General features: G+C 49.1%; 1 protein-coding gene across 1 annotated transcript in view; it reads left to right on the top strand.

The window, feature by feature from the left end:
* Window positions 1-15,615, top strand: part of LOC8030520 (protein unc-80 homolog) — a 231,893-nt gene that overhangs the window by 41,232 nt on the left and 175,046 nt on the right. Inside the window, exons 10-13 of the mRNA XM_042293095.1 lie at window positions 1,287-1,538; window positions 4,454-5,003; window positions 5,982-6,173; window positions 11,596-11,807. Coding sequence (XP_042149029.1) covers window positions 1,287-1,538; window positions 4,454-5,003; window positions 5,982-6,173; window positions 11,596-11,807 — 1,206 coding nt within the window. The remainder of the gene's footprint in view (window positions 1-1,286; window positions 1,539-4,453; window positions 5,004-5,981; window positions 6,174-11,595; window positions 11,808-15,615) is intronic.

The raw sequence follows: 15,615 nt of genomic DNA, 5'->3' as shown, positions 1-15,615 counted from the left end.
TTAGACATCATTTAAATCCTCCGCTTGTCCTTTTTCACGCAAGGCCGATCACTGCATCCAGAATTATTGTTTTTTCGGATGATATGTCATGGATTATACAACGCTTTCGCGCGGTCCCGCAAAAGTCGTATAATCAGGGTTCCACTGTATCGTGACATTACAGAAAACATGGTAAATGCTATGCTTTTTTCTTAGTATTATTGCAACCTTGAAGCCAAACACTTGGTTGCACATGCAGCCAAGGCCCGGTGTAAGGCAACGAGCGTGTACTGGAGGCAGAGTTTCTGCTGGGTTCCTAACTCATCACCGACTATTGGCCTTCTTGCTCAGTTCCTACATTGCAAATGCCATTGAGGAGTGAAAATTATGGCAGACAATTTTCTCGAATATTTGTTTTTTTGGTTTTGTAAGTCTGGCAATATGTTTTGGTATTAGTTATTAGAAACATTATTAGAAGCGGTTGAAAAACATTTAATTGTCTCTTCTGATCCTAGAGTAAAGTAGACATCAGCTGAGATAAATAGCAGAAATAAAATTGCCTTTAACTTAGATAAATGGCCTTTATCAAAGGTAAATGGCAGAGATAAAATTACCTTCAGTCGAGATAAAATGGTTTTCAACCAAGATAAATGGCCTTCAGGGTTAAAAGGCTGTTCTCTGAGATAAATGGCCAAGATAAAATGTCCTTCGGCCGAGGTAAAAGGCTTTTGGGCGAAATAAATGGCAGATATAAAATTCCCTCAGCCGAGATAAAAGGCCTTCTTCCGAAACGAATGGCTGCGGTAAAATGGCCTTCAGCCGAGATAAAAGGCTTTTAGTCAAGATGAAAGGCCTTCAGCTAAGATAAATGGCAGGAATCCTTCAGCCAAGATAAAATACTGAAATAAAAGCCTTCGGAAGACATAAATGGCTGAGATAGAAGGCCTTCAGCAGGGATAAATGGCCATCATGAAATGACTTCACCCGAGATAAAAGGCCTTCAGCCAAGATAAAATGGCCTTCGGTCAAGATAAATGACCTGCAAAGATAGAATGGCCTTGATCAAAGATACTTGACCAAAATAAATTGTCCTGTAGCCATGATGAAATGTTTACACGAGATAAGAGGTCTTGTTCCAACATAAAATGGACTTCAGCTGAGGTAAATGGCCAAGAGAAAATGGTCTTAGCCACGATAAATGGCTTCATCCGAGATAAATGGCGGAGGTAAATTGTCCCTGAGATGCGGCACCTCCTTGTATACTCCTGCGTTCCGCTGGACCAAGCCCGTTCTCTTGCGGCGTGCAGACTGCGTGCCGTGGCAGAAGAGCAGTCCCGGGAGGTGCGTCCGCGCAGACGCAGCAGCTCGCTGCCCGTGGCCCGGGCGGAGGCGCCCCCCCCGCCCTCCCCCAAACAACCCCCGCAGCCGTCCCCCGTTGCGGCGCGGCCCCTGCCGCCCCTGGGTCCCCCCTGCGGACCCCCAAGCCACCACGCCAGCATGCAGGAGCTGAGGCAGCAGCCCCTCCCCCACCGCGACATGCCCTCCCCCGACCTGCGCCGGTGAGCCGACACCTCCCAGTTCTGAGGTTCTCGGATGGGAATTTTAAAATAGTTTTTTTCACGATGCAAACTCAATCTATGCTCCCCGAGGGTCTTAAAAAAAAACAGACTTACAATCATGCTATACGATGCAAACTCAATCAATGCTTTCCGAGTGTCTTAAAAAAAACAGCATTACAATCATGTGTGACCATTTTTTCGTTTTAAAAACACAACCAAACATCCCGACGTGCCTCTTTTCTGAGGCCTGTCTCAGAAAGGGGGTCCCGCATGATTTCGTTTTTGGGATTTCTGAGATGATAGGGGGCATTAATTCAGTTTCCGCTATAAAAAAAGACATACTGAATATCATATCCACTTTAGTGCTCCTTTTAAGAAACCAGGGGATCACCAGAACACCCTTGTAGGCTCCCCCTAGCCTCCATATTTCCTCGACTGTCCTCGCACCAAGTAAAGTGTCTTTCCAGTTTATACGCTATCTAGACAGATCTGAGCCATCCATATATGCATAACTACGAACCACACACTCCCTAGGATGTGCATCATTGCCTACAAGGTCTGCAGGCTCCTGCATCGCCTCATCTCATCAGTGCCGAGAACAGGAAGGGTTGCTCGGCTGCCATTTACATTGCAGAGTTGAGAACCTCCATCCTAAACAACAGAGCCATAGTGCTGAATTGTCAGCCTCACTCGGAGAATGCCAATGCTGGGTACAGATTGGGCACAAGTGCAGCGTCAACGTTCAGCTAGGACTTGCGTCACTGTTGATAGAACACAACTCTCGACTGAACACCAATGCAGCACTCCAGTCTGCGCTCTACATTGGCCTTTTCTAGGGGACACAGAAAATTAGCACTAAGGTTCCGTCATCTAGGACGTGTTGGGTGAGGGCTCCCTCTCCTGCCGGTATTATGGTTTTTGGGACGCGTCTCCGACTGGTGCGTTTAGCGTCCCATGCCGTCCAGCGGCCTGAAGCGGCAGCAAATTGCGTCACGGGAACGGGAACGTAGGACGTTGCCATCCCGGTGGTCGATCGCAGAAAGTTCTGACGAAAAGTAGGGGCGAATGGGAGCGTTGCCACCGTGGTCGCTGCACCCTTACCGCTTTAGCAGGTGGTAGTCCCGTGACAACAATCTCGTGAGGCCAACCTTCCGAATTTAGCAGACGGTAGTCCCGTGACACCAATCCTGTGATCACGTCATATCAGTTGCTTCGTTGTGTGTAATGTGACACTGATGTCGCACAATGTCACCAAACACCACAATGTCATGTGATGTCCTGATGTCACAGTGTAATATGACACTATGGCATCAAGTTATATTGAAACTCGACACCGTGACGTCAAGTTAAGTGGTCACGTGACACTGTGACATTTTGTTGCGTGCTCACGCGACATTGTGACATGGTATGTGGTCACGGTGCAGTGTGACGTTAAAGGGACAATGATGGCGATTTTATTTAATTTTTTTAAATGGTGTTTTTAGGCTTTTTGGGAACCTAGCACGCTGCCCAGTTTTTTGTAGACATTTGTGACACGTATTTCTGTGCCTACAAAAGAACTGAAGAAACCGAAACTAAACTATCTCCATTCTCATTTCTGGGCCTCCAAAAACGTAGGTGACGTAGGGAGTGACACCAAGCGTGAATAGTCGGTATCAGTAGTATTTAAGAGATCGAGACTGGTTACCGTCGTAGCTGATGCACCGCGGTGGCGCGATCGTTTCGTCGGATCTTTCTACATGGACGATAATGCCTCTCTTGTGAGCGAGTTTGGTTCGGGCTTCCGTTCAGTGACCTAACACGAACGGAACGGGAGTATGTGTCTGGCGTTCTTCGTTATCACCCGAGGCCGACGGTGACCGCCCAGCCGACAACAAGCGGTCCGCTGGCTTTGAGCAGCAAAGCTGTGAGCAACATTCGCACGGGCGAGACAAGAGCGGCGCGTTGCTGAAGGACAGGCCCTGTCCCTGTCCAACAGGGACGCGGGGGAAATGCCGAGGGGAAAGCGGCAGCGACCCAGGAACCGGTTCCTCCGCAGGGGACGCTCCCCAAGAAGGAGAAAGTAAACAGCACGATTTTTGTTTTTACCAGAGTCGGACGTCCACTCATTTCGTCGTCAAAGAACAAGAACGATTACTGGTACATCTTCAGTCGAGCGTTTGAACTGCCATCTACGGCGCATAAATTTGGCATGACTACCACTTTGCAGAATCCTTCGAGTACCATGTTCCCAAAGTAAACACAACATTGACATCTCCAGCGTGCTCTGCTCTGTGTTCTTTTTCATTTATTTCGTTTGAGCATATTTGCTTGTTGTCCGTTTCGCGTCCAGCGTAGCAAAGAAAAAAAATAAGTGTGCTGTTTTATTTACGGTTTAGTAATCAACTCCGGTCCGATTTATACTTTTCATGGTTATTAAAGCGAAAATTAGAAAAACTGCGAACTGCGAACCAAAACGTGACCGAGGGCATGTCTCTCGTTCCAACCAATCGTTGACGCGTCTCTTGTGATGTTGCACTTCTTGGCCCCGCATCGGTCACGTGAGCTCCGCTTCTTCTGGCCTCTCCCGCAACTCTCGGGGCATCGCCCCAGTCGATCCCGGTATGATTATTACTGCGACTGTTTAATTGATTTGCACGGCACACAAGCGCCGGTTTTGGCTGAAATTAGGGCAACGTGGCCTGAGACGTGCCTGGAACCCAGTTCATTCGTCAAAAAAATATCCGAAATTGCCTTCATTGTCCGTTTGAGCTACACGGTCATGTGACACTGATGCAGCCGGAAAGCCTCTATAACAGTTGTCACTGTAAAAAATACTTTGTTGTCCTCGTTGCATGGCAGCTTCCAAACGATTCACGCAACTTTTGCCGCTTTTTGGCGGGAGTTCACAACATCCCTGGCCACCCCCGTCTCAGGCACCGGCGTCTGAACCGGGGAGACCTGCGCGCCTTCGTGGAGGAAAGGCTGCGCCTCTCGGAGCGCATCCTGGACCGCCTGGGACGCGACGACGACGACGTGGCGCTGCACCGACCCGCCCCGGCCCCCGACGCCCCGCCCGAGGGCCCCGCACTCGCCGCGGTCGAGTCGCAGCCTCTACCGCCCGAGGCGGCGCCACCGCCACCGCCGCCGCCGTCGACCTTTGAGCGCGTGGGCCGCGTGCCCGCGCCTCCCTTGCAGCGCCCCAAGTCCGCGCTGGGCCTGCTCAGGGACATGGGGGGGCCGACGGACGCATTTCCCAGGGGCGAGATGGTCCGGGGCAAGAGCCTGCCCAGCATCCACATCGAGGAGCCCGCCCCCCCAGGGCCCGAGGAGGAGGCGGCTCCTTCCGCAGCACTCCCCGCACCCAAGGGGGGCACGGAGGCGGCGCGCAAGCTGCCGGCCGTGCACACACACAGCGTGCCCAACCCCATCATCACGGTCACGGAGCACTCGCCCGTCGCCTCCATCCAGTTTTTCATCAACCAGGTGGGGGGCTCCTCCCTCCGGCCGGGGGGCCGGGACTACGGATTCCCGGTTGGCAGGTTCAAATCCCGGCCAGGGGGTCCACAATCTGATGGAGGCTCATTGCGGAGAAGGCTTCATGTGACTGGGATTTCGGTTGTGCATGTAAAGATCCCTGAATGGTCCAAATTAATCCTCAGTCCTCTGCCGGGCTGTGCCAGATGCCCTTCGTCGGTTTGACACGTAAAACCCGCAAACTTGGCTTTCTGGAAATGTGGCACCAAGCTGGCCGTTTAGTTGCCATTTTGATCCACGGAATGAGCAGTTTCTCTCTAACCTCTCCATTCTTGGTGAGCCGATCCAAATTTGCGGTGACAATTGAGTTGCTTTATAAAGACAATTCTTGCATACCGAAATTTTTGTTATCCACACACAGGTGAACGGATTCGAGAATGTTTTTGCACCCCCACCACGTGTGGTTGTGCAAAAGCTTACAAGAATTGTCTTTATAAAGACATTCCTTGTATACCAAGATTTTGTTATCCACGCATTGGTGAAAGAAGAGAATGTCTTTGCCTTGCCACCACGTGTGGCATCAATGCTTTGGCGGCTTTAAAAATATATTTTTTTTTGTCTCAAAATACGGAGAAAAATAATACAGTTCTAAGAGTTCCGTGGAAATAAGCATGATTGATAAGTTGATTGCACACACAGTGCCAAAGACGCTTGTGATGGCGAGGAATGCTTTCAGTACGATGGTGCTTCAGTGCGAACTTGGTGCAACTGGTTTCAAAGACTTGAAGGGGCCGAAATGGCGATTGCCACGGCACCAGATACCGATTAGCCAATTATCTTGCGAGGTTTTGGTCTTCTGAATGTCAGCATCTGTGTGTTCTGCTAGCAGGCAGGGAAAGCAATGGCACCGCTTTCCCAGGATCCGATGACTTTAGTCTATGAACAGTGTTTGGCATTCCATACCGCCCAATTCTCCCCTTTCGGCAGGACTCTGCAGAGAGCCCAAAGGAAGAGACTCCGCCCAGTGCGGTGTTTGTGCCCCCCTGCCACCAGCTGTCCATCACACGCAGCCAGACGGACTCGAACATCTTGTACAGCATCGACGACTTCAACGAGGCCTCTGGGTCCACCCACTACATCACTCTGGACGGACGTATCAACCTTTTCGTCGTCCTCAAGGTACTGCAACGACCTTTGACCGCTTTTCCTGAAAATGGGTAAATGTCCATAGTTTGACCCGGAAAGTATGTTCGTTGTTGTGGTATCTTAAGGGAGGACGCGGGTCTTGAAAAGCAAAAAATCGCGAAAAAATCACTTTTTCAAAAATTGAATATTTGGATTGTTCATGCCTTTTTCCATCTCTGCTGTACGTATTGAATCCCAAAACGCCAAATAAATACCTATAATAACGCATTTTCGATGCTTCCGCGGTCGCGAAATGCTGATCGATCAACCAAATCGAGTTCAGATTCGCGCGCGCCTAGTTTCCGAACCGTTTACCGGACGGCAGCCATCTTGGTCTTGTTTTGTTCGTGAATTCTTGCTCTCTCTTTCGCAACCTTTCAAACTGGCGTCACGCTCGAGGCAACGCCGTTTCGTGAGGTTTCCCGCCAAAGGAGCGCGGCGCCGTGATTGGCCGATGCGCGCGTTCGGAAAATCGGGCTGTACTATTGGCGCCGAGAGGCTCCGGACAGTTCCGAGCAAGTTCCTCCTCTCCCGCTCGCTCGTTCTCTTTCTCCGCGCTCGGTTTCTCCGGCGTTCCTCCTTGTTCGCTCCGCTTTTTGTCGTCTGCTATCCGCAAGTTTCCTCCATTGCTCTCGTCTCCTTTGTTTACATTTTTCGATCGATCGCGTCGCGTATTTTTCACGCTTCTTTTTCTGCGATGTGGAGGAGCAAGTATAAGAGCAAGACTCGATATGCGTATGGAGCGTGTAAGCGCCGGATGAAACAAGTCAGAGCGGCGAAATCGAGCCTCGACCCGGCGATCGCCGCGAGGAGTGAGCCCGAGATCACCGCGCCTGCGTGTTCATCGACTGCCGCCGCCGAAGAAAACATCGTTTTTTGTGCGTCTCAAACCACGATAGAGAACACGACTGTTCATCTAGAGACGCAGTACGTGTCACAGGAGGAAGCTGATGCGACAACCGAACATCGCAATGCCGTCCGTGCGAAGCTTGCCTCCGTTTCCGCGACGCAAAGGAAGTTTGAGCTGCTTCAGCAAGCCCCCGCTATCGCGACAAGCTCATCGGCGAAGTTCACGATTGTGCAGCTTGACGCTATAAATGAGCTTCTTGGCTATACAGTCTGCCAAAGCTGTTCGGCGACGGGCGTAAGAATTCAGGAATCGACCGCTCTGGGACTTGCCGTCAAGCTTGAACTTGTGTGCCCCGTCTGCGAAGTCATGACTCACACGTGGTCATCTCCGCGCAAGGTCGACTCCAACGCATTTGATGTGAATTTGAGAGCGATTTCGGCAATCAGAAGCATTGGCAAGGGTCAGACTGCCCTGAATGATTTCTGGGCAGTAATGAATGTATCACATAGAGGGCTCCACCACAAGACCTACCAAGATCACTTGAAAAACATCGTTAGTAAGTCGGCTGCAGCTACTGCTGAGAAGATCTACACTGAGTCAGCCGCTGCTGTGAAAAGCACATACAGGGAAATGAACCCCAACTTCACCAAAGATGTTGCTGTCGTCTACGATGGCACATGGCTCAAGAGAGGCTACAGCTCCCATGTTGGTGTCGGGAGCGTGATCGAGTATGACACTGGCCTCATCCTAGATGCTGAGGTTCTCTCCAATCTGTGTCACGGCTGCCAGACTGGACCCAAGCCGGGAGAAGAGAGGTACTCTGAGTGGCATCAGAACCACGAGTGTCAGAAAAACACCGACGCAAACTCGGGAAGAATGGAGGTTGATGCGGCACTCGCCATTTTTGGCCGCTCTCTGGAGAAACGTGACTTGCGCTACACAACACTAATATCTGACGGGGACAGCAGAACTTTCTGTGCTCTAGTTGAAGACAAGACCTACGGGTTTCTCCCCATAAAGAAAGAGGAGTGCCTCAACCATGTACAAAAGCGTATGGGGACTGCTCTGCGGAAGCTCTTGCAGAACAGCAACAAGCCTCTTGGAGGAAAGGGCCGCCTCACAAAGGTGCTCATTGAGAGGCTGACTGGGTAATACGGATGGGCCATCAGAAGCCATAGTAACGATGTGGAAGCCATGAAGCGAGCCGTGATGGCCACATATTACCATGTGACTTCGACGGATGAAGATCCAAAGCACAACCTTTGTCCAGGAGGGCCGGAGTCTTGGTGCCGGAACAAGGTCGCCGAGGCAAAGGGACAGCCACAACCCAAACACAAGTACAGCCTCCCCAACTACGTTGCAGAAGCCATGTTGCCTGTATATGAGCGTCTGTCGCAGACATCGCTTCTTGAACGCTGCTTGGGAGCCAAGACGCAAAATGCTGCAGAGAGTTTCCACTCCGTATTGTGGGCCTTGATGCCGAAGGAGCAGCACGCCTCACTGGTGTCGGTACAGACTGCGCTGCACGAGGCAGTCGTCAGGTTTAATGCTGGGTGCGCTAGGGCACACCTAGAGATGTCCAGTGCCATGAACCTGCAGCCTGCGCACCTGGCTCTCCGGCGGGCTTCGGAGAAGGACTCCCTCCGCTTACACAAGGCCACCAAACGCCACAGTGCAAAAACCGAAGCACGCCAGAAGAGGACGTTGCAACGCAGCACACAAGACTATGCTGCGGGTTCCTTCTGACACTATTGCCGTGCCTCAAACTTTCGGACTCTTTTTCTCAGGAACGCATTTTCTTGAGCCGTGACTGTTTCTGCCATTGATATTTTCTTAACTAGTGGCTCGATTTGTATGCAGTCTTTTTTATTTTGGTGCCAGAGAGTGCTAGAAGGGCATGACAATCTCAGTTTCTGCAATAAAGTGTAAAATGTTTTTTAAAGTTATAAAATGTCTTTGTATTTATTTGCGAATTTGGTAACATGAACATTCAAACTTTCACTAAAGCCGTTCCAGAAGGAAATTTATAAAAAGAGCTCTGTCTCCCCCTTTGGTATATATTCAAGCACTTGTCCAGTTAATTTCACTTTGCTACTGCGCTCCAAAAATATCTCGGGATTGGCAAAACAAAGAAACATAGAAACTCGTGTTTCTCGAAATCCAACAGGCATAATTGAGTGAAACATTGCAGTGGTTGTTAGGGCCCCTGTACCAACCTAGTCTGCAAGTTTCATGCCAATAACTTTAAAAACAAAAAAGTTTTTTTTCTTCCCCACATCCTCCCTTAAGCTTCATCTACCCAGACTTCTTGAAAACATATTTCAAATACCACTCTCTTGAAATTGGAACTACCAGGCAGAGGTTGAAGAAGAAGACGAGAACGAAATTGGACCATGTTTTTTTGTGGTACTCATCGTGACATCGGACAGCAATTTAAATGTATCCTTAACCCTATGGGTAAAGTTGGGAGACGCAGAATACGCAGCGTGTTTTGAAGTCATCCCACCATTAGGGGAAAATGTTTTCAGTGGCAACATGAATACATATATCACCACTATTGCCATGCTAATCAAAGCCGCTTTGCTAGCATAGGGGATAGGGGTTATGATATCATGGCCAACTGGCCATGTTTCATAGTTTTCATTACAACATTTTATGATGCTCAAACTAAAACAAACGTGGTGATCACTGACAGGGCCGTACCCAGAACAAAATTTCGGGGGGGGTTTTCGGGGACAACGCCGGCCATTTTGAAAGTGTCTATTGTCTTATTTTCGCCTATGAATCATGTGCATCGGTGGCATATAATGGAGAGTTACAGCAAACCGGCGAACCGGTCCCGGTTTGGTACCCGGTAGCCGACCGGCGCCACTGCGCGGTCGCAGAGGTGGAGATTAAAATCGGCTGGCTGCCAGTGCACCGACCAGGGCCATACCCAGAAAAAAATTTCGGGGGGGTCAGAACCCCCTATCCCCCCCCCCTGGTTACGGCCCTGATCACTGATAATGCAACAGTGTGATAACACGGTCAGGATGACAACACACAAACTGACGCGCAGTGGCCAATGGGAGCCTCGTCGATGCGTGCCAGCCAATGGGATTGAAGTGCAAAAGGTGCCGTTGGCTAGCTTTACGCGTAGTTTCATTAAGGTGCCGTTTTGCATGGTTTCAAAGCTGATGACGTTGGACATGCCATTAGACAGTTAATGCTTTCGCATTAAAAATGTTTTGGGGTGAAATTTTGATGGTCACCGATGTTGAGAAAACTTCCCCCTTGCACTAAATACACGCTTAGTATGTCTACTAAATATCTAATCGACATAATCCTTCTTTTTCGAGAAGCTTACGCATACACTTCCGTATCACTGGCCGCCGCTCTACTGGCAACAACGAGCAGGCGCGCTCATGACGTCAGATGTATCCGAAAGCAGACGACGATCCCTCCTCCACGGCGTTGTGTGTCGTAATGGCAGTGAGCATCTTTGGTGTTGTGGGTTGTGTCCGGTTTAGGCTATTTGCGGCATGCGACGGAAAATGGGGAGAATTGGTGACGTGCCGTAGGGTGCAACAACACCATCAAGAAATGCGGCAGAGCGACATCTCATCGGTTTACGACCGAGAGGTCTCTGGGACAGAAATGGGCTTAAGCATTTCGAAGCGAGTGTTGGCTCCTAGCGTTTGCATCGTGCTAGAAAACAGTGTGCACCGTGCTAGCAGACAAAACCTTCCGTACCATTCTGCTTCTGAAGCAGCGTCTGGACTTATGTTGGCTGGTTGCAAATGCAGCCACCATGGATGGTCCCCTCAGAGGCGATGTCAGCAGATCGAAGGTGAATGATGAATTGTCTGAAATTTTGTGCAGAAAGTCTTATGACGTTTGCTGGCCCTTGCTTGGCTCAAAGAAGCTTGATGAATCAGAGTCCGTTATTTCCCGCGGACAATCGCGAATGGCAATTTGACTGCTTCTGATGCTGGGCGAAACAGGCCCAAGCTGCCCACGTGCTGATGCTTATACAACATCTGATGTCGCAACAAGATGGTGGACCAGTAATCATATTTTTACTATTAAAAATTTTAAAAATTTTGGGAAAATTTATTTGCTGATTTGGGCTCAGTTTCTTGCACTCGTTCAGAAAACATGCTTAGTTGAAAACATTTAAATTGATGCCGGAGCTCCCCTTTAACAAATAGCATCATGGTGTAAAGAAGAGTGAATAAAAAAATTATATCATAGTGTAAACAAGGTGCAGCTTAAGAAAATTAGTTTGTAGTGTAAATATGAGTGTGTCTTAACAAATCGCATTACAAAAGAAACAAGAGCGCATCTTAAGGTATTGCATCATAGTGTAAGCAGAAGCATGTCGTAACAAGTTGCATCATACCGTAAACCAGAGTGCGTCATAACAAATCGCACCATAGCGCAACCAAGAACAAGGACAAGAAGAGAAGAAAAGAAGAAACTGAAATGGGGCATCGTCGTCGTGGCCGCCACCTGGAGAAAAATGGGTGCGAGGCTGCGGATACGGGCACTAGTTGAACCGTCTGTCTCCGGCCACCTTCGACGCAGGCGGTGCACGCGGTGACGCTGCGGGAGACGAGCTGCTCCCTGCGGGTGTGCGGGGCCCTCGTGTCCATCCTGGAGCTGCTCTTGGGAATGGACGTGCTGCCCCGGCGGAGGAGCGACGACCCCTGGGAGGACCTGCTGGCACCACGCCCGGACGCTGACCGACGCTCCGACCAGCTCTCCACCCACAACCTGTTCGTCGACAGCATCGTCAGGTGACCTCACGGCTGCTTCCCTTTGCTAGGGTTCCCTTTGTTTGGAGTTCATTGATTAATTTAGACTTTCTGGAGTCCGTGAAGCCTTCATTTCAACCCTCAACCCCCTCCCCCCCCCCTTTTTTTTTTAAATAACTTTTTTGTTGACCCTAGCGAGGTGGCGCAAGCTACCGCCCGTTGTAAATGGTATAGCCGTTACCATCTATCCATCCATTCATCTTTTTACTTGGTGCTTCTCACATCTGTCTATAACAGTAGAGGATGCTCTTTTCCCACTGCAATCAGTTGTCTTATTTCATACCCCTCTTCCCCCACTGGCATGGGGTCCCCCATCACTTCGGCGGGTCCCCTGGGTGTCCCCGACATATCTATGCTTGAGAACCGTTGCTGTAGGGCATTACAGGGGGAGAGGGCACGTCTATTCTCACACTGAAGAAAAGTGCACGCACTCTATTTTCTGGATTATGCTAGTCCACACCCAGTGTGTAGTTTGCAAAGAAAAATTTTGGTTGAAAAGAAAAGGCTTCTCCTTAGACTCTCTGTACCTGATGCATAGCTTGCACATAAGAACACTCTCATACACAGCACACCTAAAAAAATACTTGCGTTATTAGCGCACAAAGAAGCTTTTAGCATACAGAAACCATCATTATAATCTGTCGATCACGAAATCCGTCTTGTCTTGTCATAATGAGCGACCTTGAAAAGAAAATCCTTGCATAGTCCGCACCTGCAAATAGTCTTCATCGCATCAGTTTTCAACATTTAGACGTGTATAGTCCTCAAGCAAGTCCGGAAAATACTATTATACTACCCCCTAATCCAAAAAACGTGTCCGTCCGTCCTTCTCTTCATCTGTTTGTCCATTTGTCCAGGCATTTCCCCGCTAAATTTAGCAGGGAAATTGACATCACATGATGTCAGGATATCACACGACACAACGACTTGATACTGTGACATCAGGTTCCCACCAGATTTAGTGGGAAAAGTGATGTCACATGACCCAACGTAATGTGACGTCGCATTGTCGACTCCTGGTGTCATTTGACATCACAATGTCTTATTGTGATGTCACATTGCAAAGTACTGGTGTCATGTGACAACATAACGTCATGTGACATCACATTGTGAAGTCCTGATGTCATGTGACACCATAACTTTGTGACGTCACATTGTCAAGTTCTGGTGTCATGTGACACTATAACGTCATGTGACGTCAGATCATGTGACATCACGTAACCTGCGGTCACATTGTTTCTCTGTTGTTAAGTTGAGCGGGTAATTTAGTAAACATGTTCTTCACTTGCCGATATGACTGTTTAATGTTTCTTAAGGAGTTTAAAACAATTTCTCCTTAAATACTACATTTCATGCATTGTTGAACTTTGAAAGTAAGGGTCACTGATCAGTTTTTAAAGTGACAGCTTTAAGGAGCTTTAAGAAGCTTGTCTCACACAAAAGCTGGCGTTGGTAGGACGGGAAAATCCTGATTGGTTGATAGGGTCACTGTAGACCGCGGGCAGGGACCACCCAACGCGGTGATTGCCGAGAGAACAATGGCGTTTATTGGCGCGCTTTTGGTTGCCACTGCCGAGGGCTGGCGGCACTGCTTGTCAATCATGCTTCTGACAATGCCGCTGGCCACATCTCCCTTTCTTTAATAAAAGAAAAACAAATCTGGAGCTAAAGCTTTGCTCAGTCACACTCTATGTAGCAACATGGCTTGCGGGGCTGTCTTGAGCTTCTCCGTAGTGCCATAGGTTGGGGTCCCGAAGGCTGTGGCGTCGTCGTTGTGGGGCTATGAGAGCGGATGTGCTCCCTGTTGCGACGAAGCTGTTGCCCATCTTCGTTTGCCACGATGTACGATCTGGGTGCAGGGTCGTCTGTCACTACCACTGCTGGCGACCACTGAGAGGTCCGACTGTCAAACACTGAGACCGTCGACCCAGGGTGCAAACGCTCCAGACTTCTTGTACCTTGGTTGTAGTAGGTCTGTTGGTGCTTGCCTCCTTAAGTTTTGCAGTCACCTGCTGGGGTGACACTGTCTCAGGCTCTAAAAGCTTGCGGCGCGTCGGCAGCAGTGTCCTTGTCCTTCTTCCCATCAGGCGCTGGACTGGGGACTGCAGGAGCTTGTCTCTTGGCATGTTCCTCCATTCCAACAGGGCGCTGTAGAATTCTGTCGTGTCGTAGGGAGTCTTGCTCAGAAGCTTCTTTGCTTCTTGGACGGCTCGCTCAGCCATTCCGTTTGAACAGGGGTAGTGTGGACTTGACGTCGCGTGGATGATGTCACAGCGCTCCATGAATTCGGCAAACTTGTGGCTGTTAAACGGTGGCCGATTATCACTGATCAGCTTGTGGGGAAGACCATGCGTAACAAAGACCTCTTGGCAGAACTTTATGACAGCATTTGCCGTTGTGTGTTTCAAGCGTCGAAGTTCGAAATAAAACGAATAAAAGTCCACGATGATCACGTATGTTGTTGTGTGTTTCAAGTGTCGAAGTTCGAAATAAAACAAATAAAAGTCCACAATGATCACATACTCTTCTCCTGCTTGGTGGAAAAGGTCCATGCCAACTGTCTGCCAGGGCAGTTCTGGGACATCATGGCTCATCATTGGCAGCCGTTGGTTCCTGGGCTTGTGTTGTCTGCAGAGCGCACATCTTTCCGCTTTCTCTCCCAGGCGAAAATTTTCAACTGGGACCAGTTGGTCCCAGTTGCAACTGGTTTATGGAACAATTCCCAGTTGCAACTGGTCCCAGTTGGAGTCGTCCAACTGGGACCAGTTGGTCCCAGTTGCAACTGGTTTATGGAACAATTCCCAGTTGCAACTGGTCCCAGTTGGAGTTGGTCCCAGCTGGAATTGGTCCCAGTTACAACTGGTCCCAGTTGGAGTTGGTACCAACTCCAGCAACAATGAAACACGGCACAAAATGGAAGGTCGACAAAACTTTATTGTCAAAAACTTGGAGAATGAAACTAAATAGGTTCGGTGACGTACACGCTCCGGGTTTAGCCACTTGCTTGCGACGGTTGAATCGCTTTTTCAGAGGTGGTGTTCATGAGATGAAGGAAGATCGGCCGCTGGCGTCTGTTAGTGAAGACGTCCTCAGCTTCTCTTCCCATCGCGTGAAGAAAGGTGCTCACCCGTGATCCTGCGTTGCGCAGGTGAAGTCCTGATAAGATGCGGTAGCGCTCCCACCTTGCAATCTCTGTCACAACAGTCGAACATTTTCGAGGTAGACCTCCCGCCATTTTCGCCATTGTGCTCTCCGCGGCGTGTTCTCTTCCGTCCGGTCTTTCCTGGGTGCCCTCCGATCGCTGAACTGCATCTTTTCATCCTCGAAGTTCACCGCCGCCACCGTGGTGTGTGTACAGTTAGGTACAAAGAAGCACAGCTGTAGTTATGACATTTTCATAACGACGCCAACTTGGGCGATGGCGACCCTTCTCTACCGCGTCCGTCCGACTCTGGCGTCAGCATAGGCAGCGCCATCTGTCGACAGCGCGTACCACTAATCCGCACCCGCGTGCCACGGCGGCCGGCTAGCTCTGATTAGTCAAAAGATAAATTTATTTATTAAAAGAAAAAAAAATACTGTAGGTATTTAAATAAATGTTTTAATATATTTTAATAATGCACTAAATGTTCATTTAGGTGAACACATTTTGTCACTAATTATATTTTCCAATTAAAAATTATTTAGTTAATTAAAATTTTTATATTATTTTTATAAATATATAAATGTACCCCAGTAATTAAAAATTTCCTATTTGTATAAATCTAAAAATGTTAGTGTTTTTAGTTTT

Source organism: Ixodes scapularis, unplaced genomic scaffold (genome assembly GCF_016920785.2).
Source record: "Ixodes scapularis isolate PalLabHiFi unplaced genomic scaffold, ASM1692078v2 PGA_scaffold44__24_contigs__length_19508400, whole genome shotgun sequence".
Classification (NCBI taxonomy): domain Eukaryota; kingdom Metazoa; phylum Arthropoda; class Arachnida; order Ixodida; family Ixodidae; genus Ixodes; species Ixodes scapularis.
This window is presented reverse-complemented; position numbering and strand designations above follow the sequence as displayed.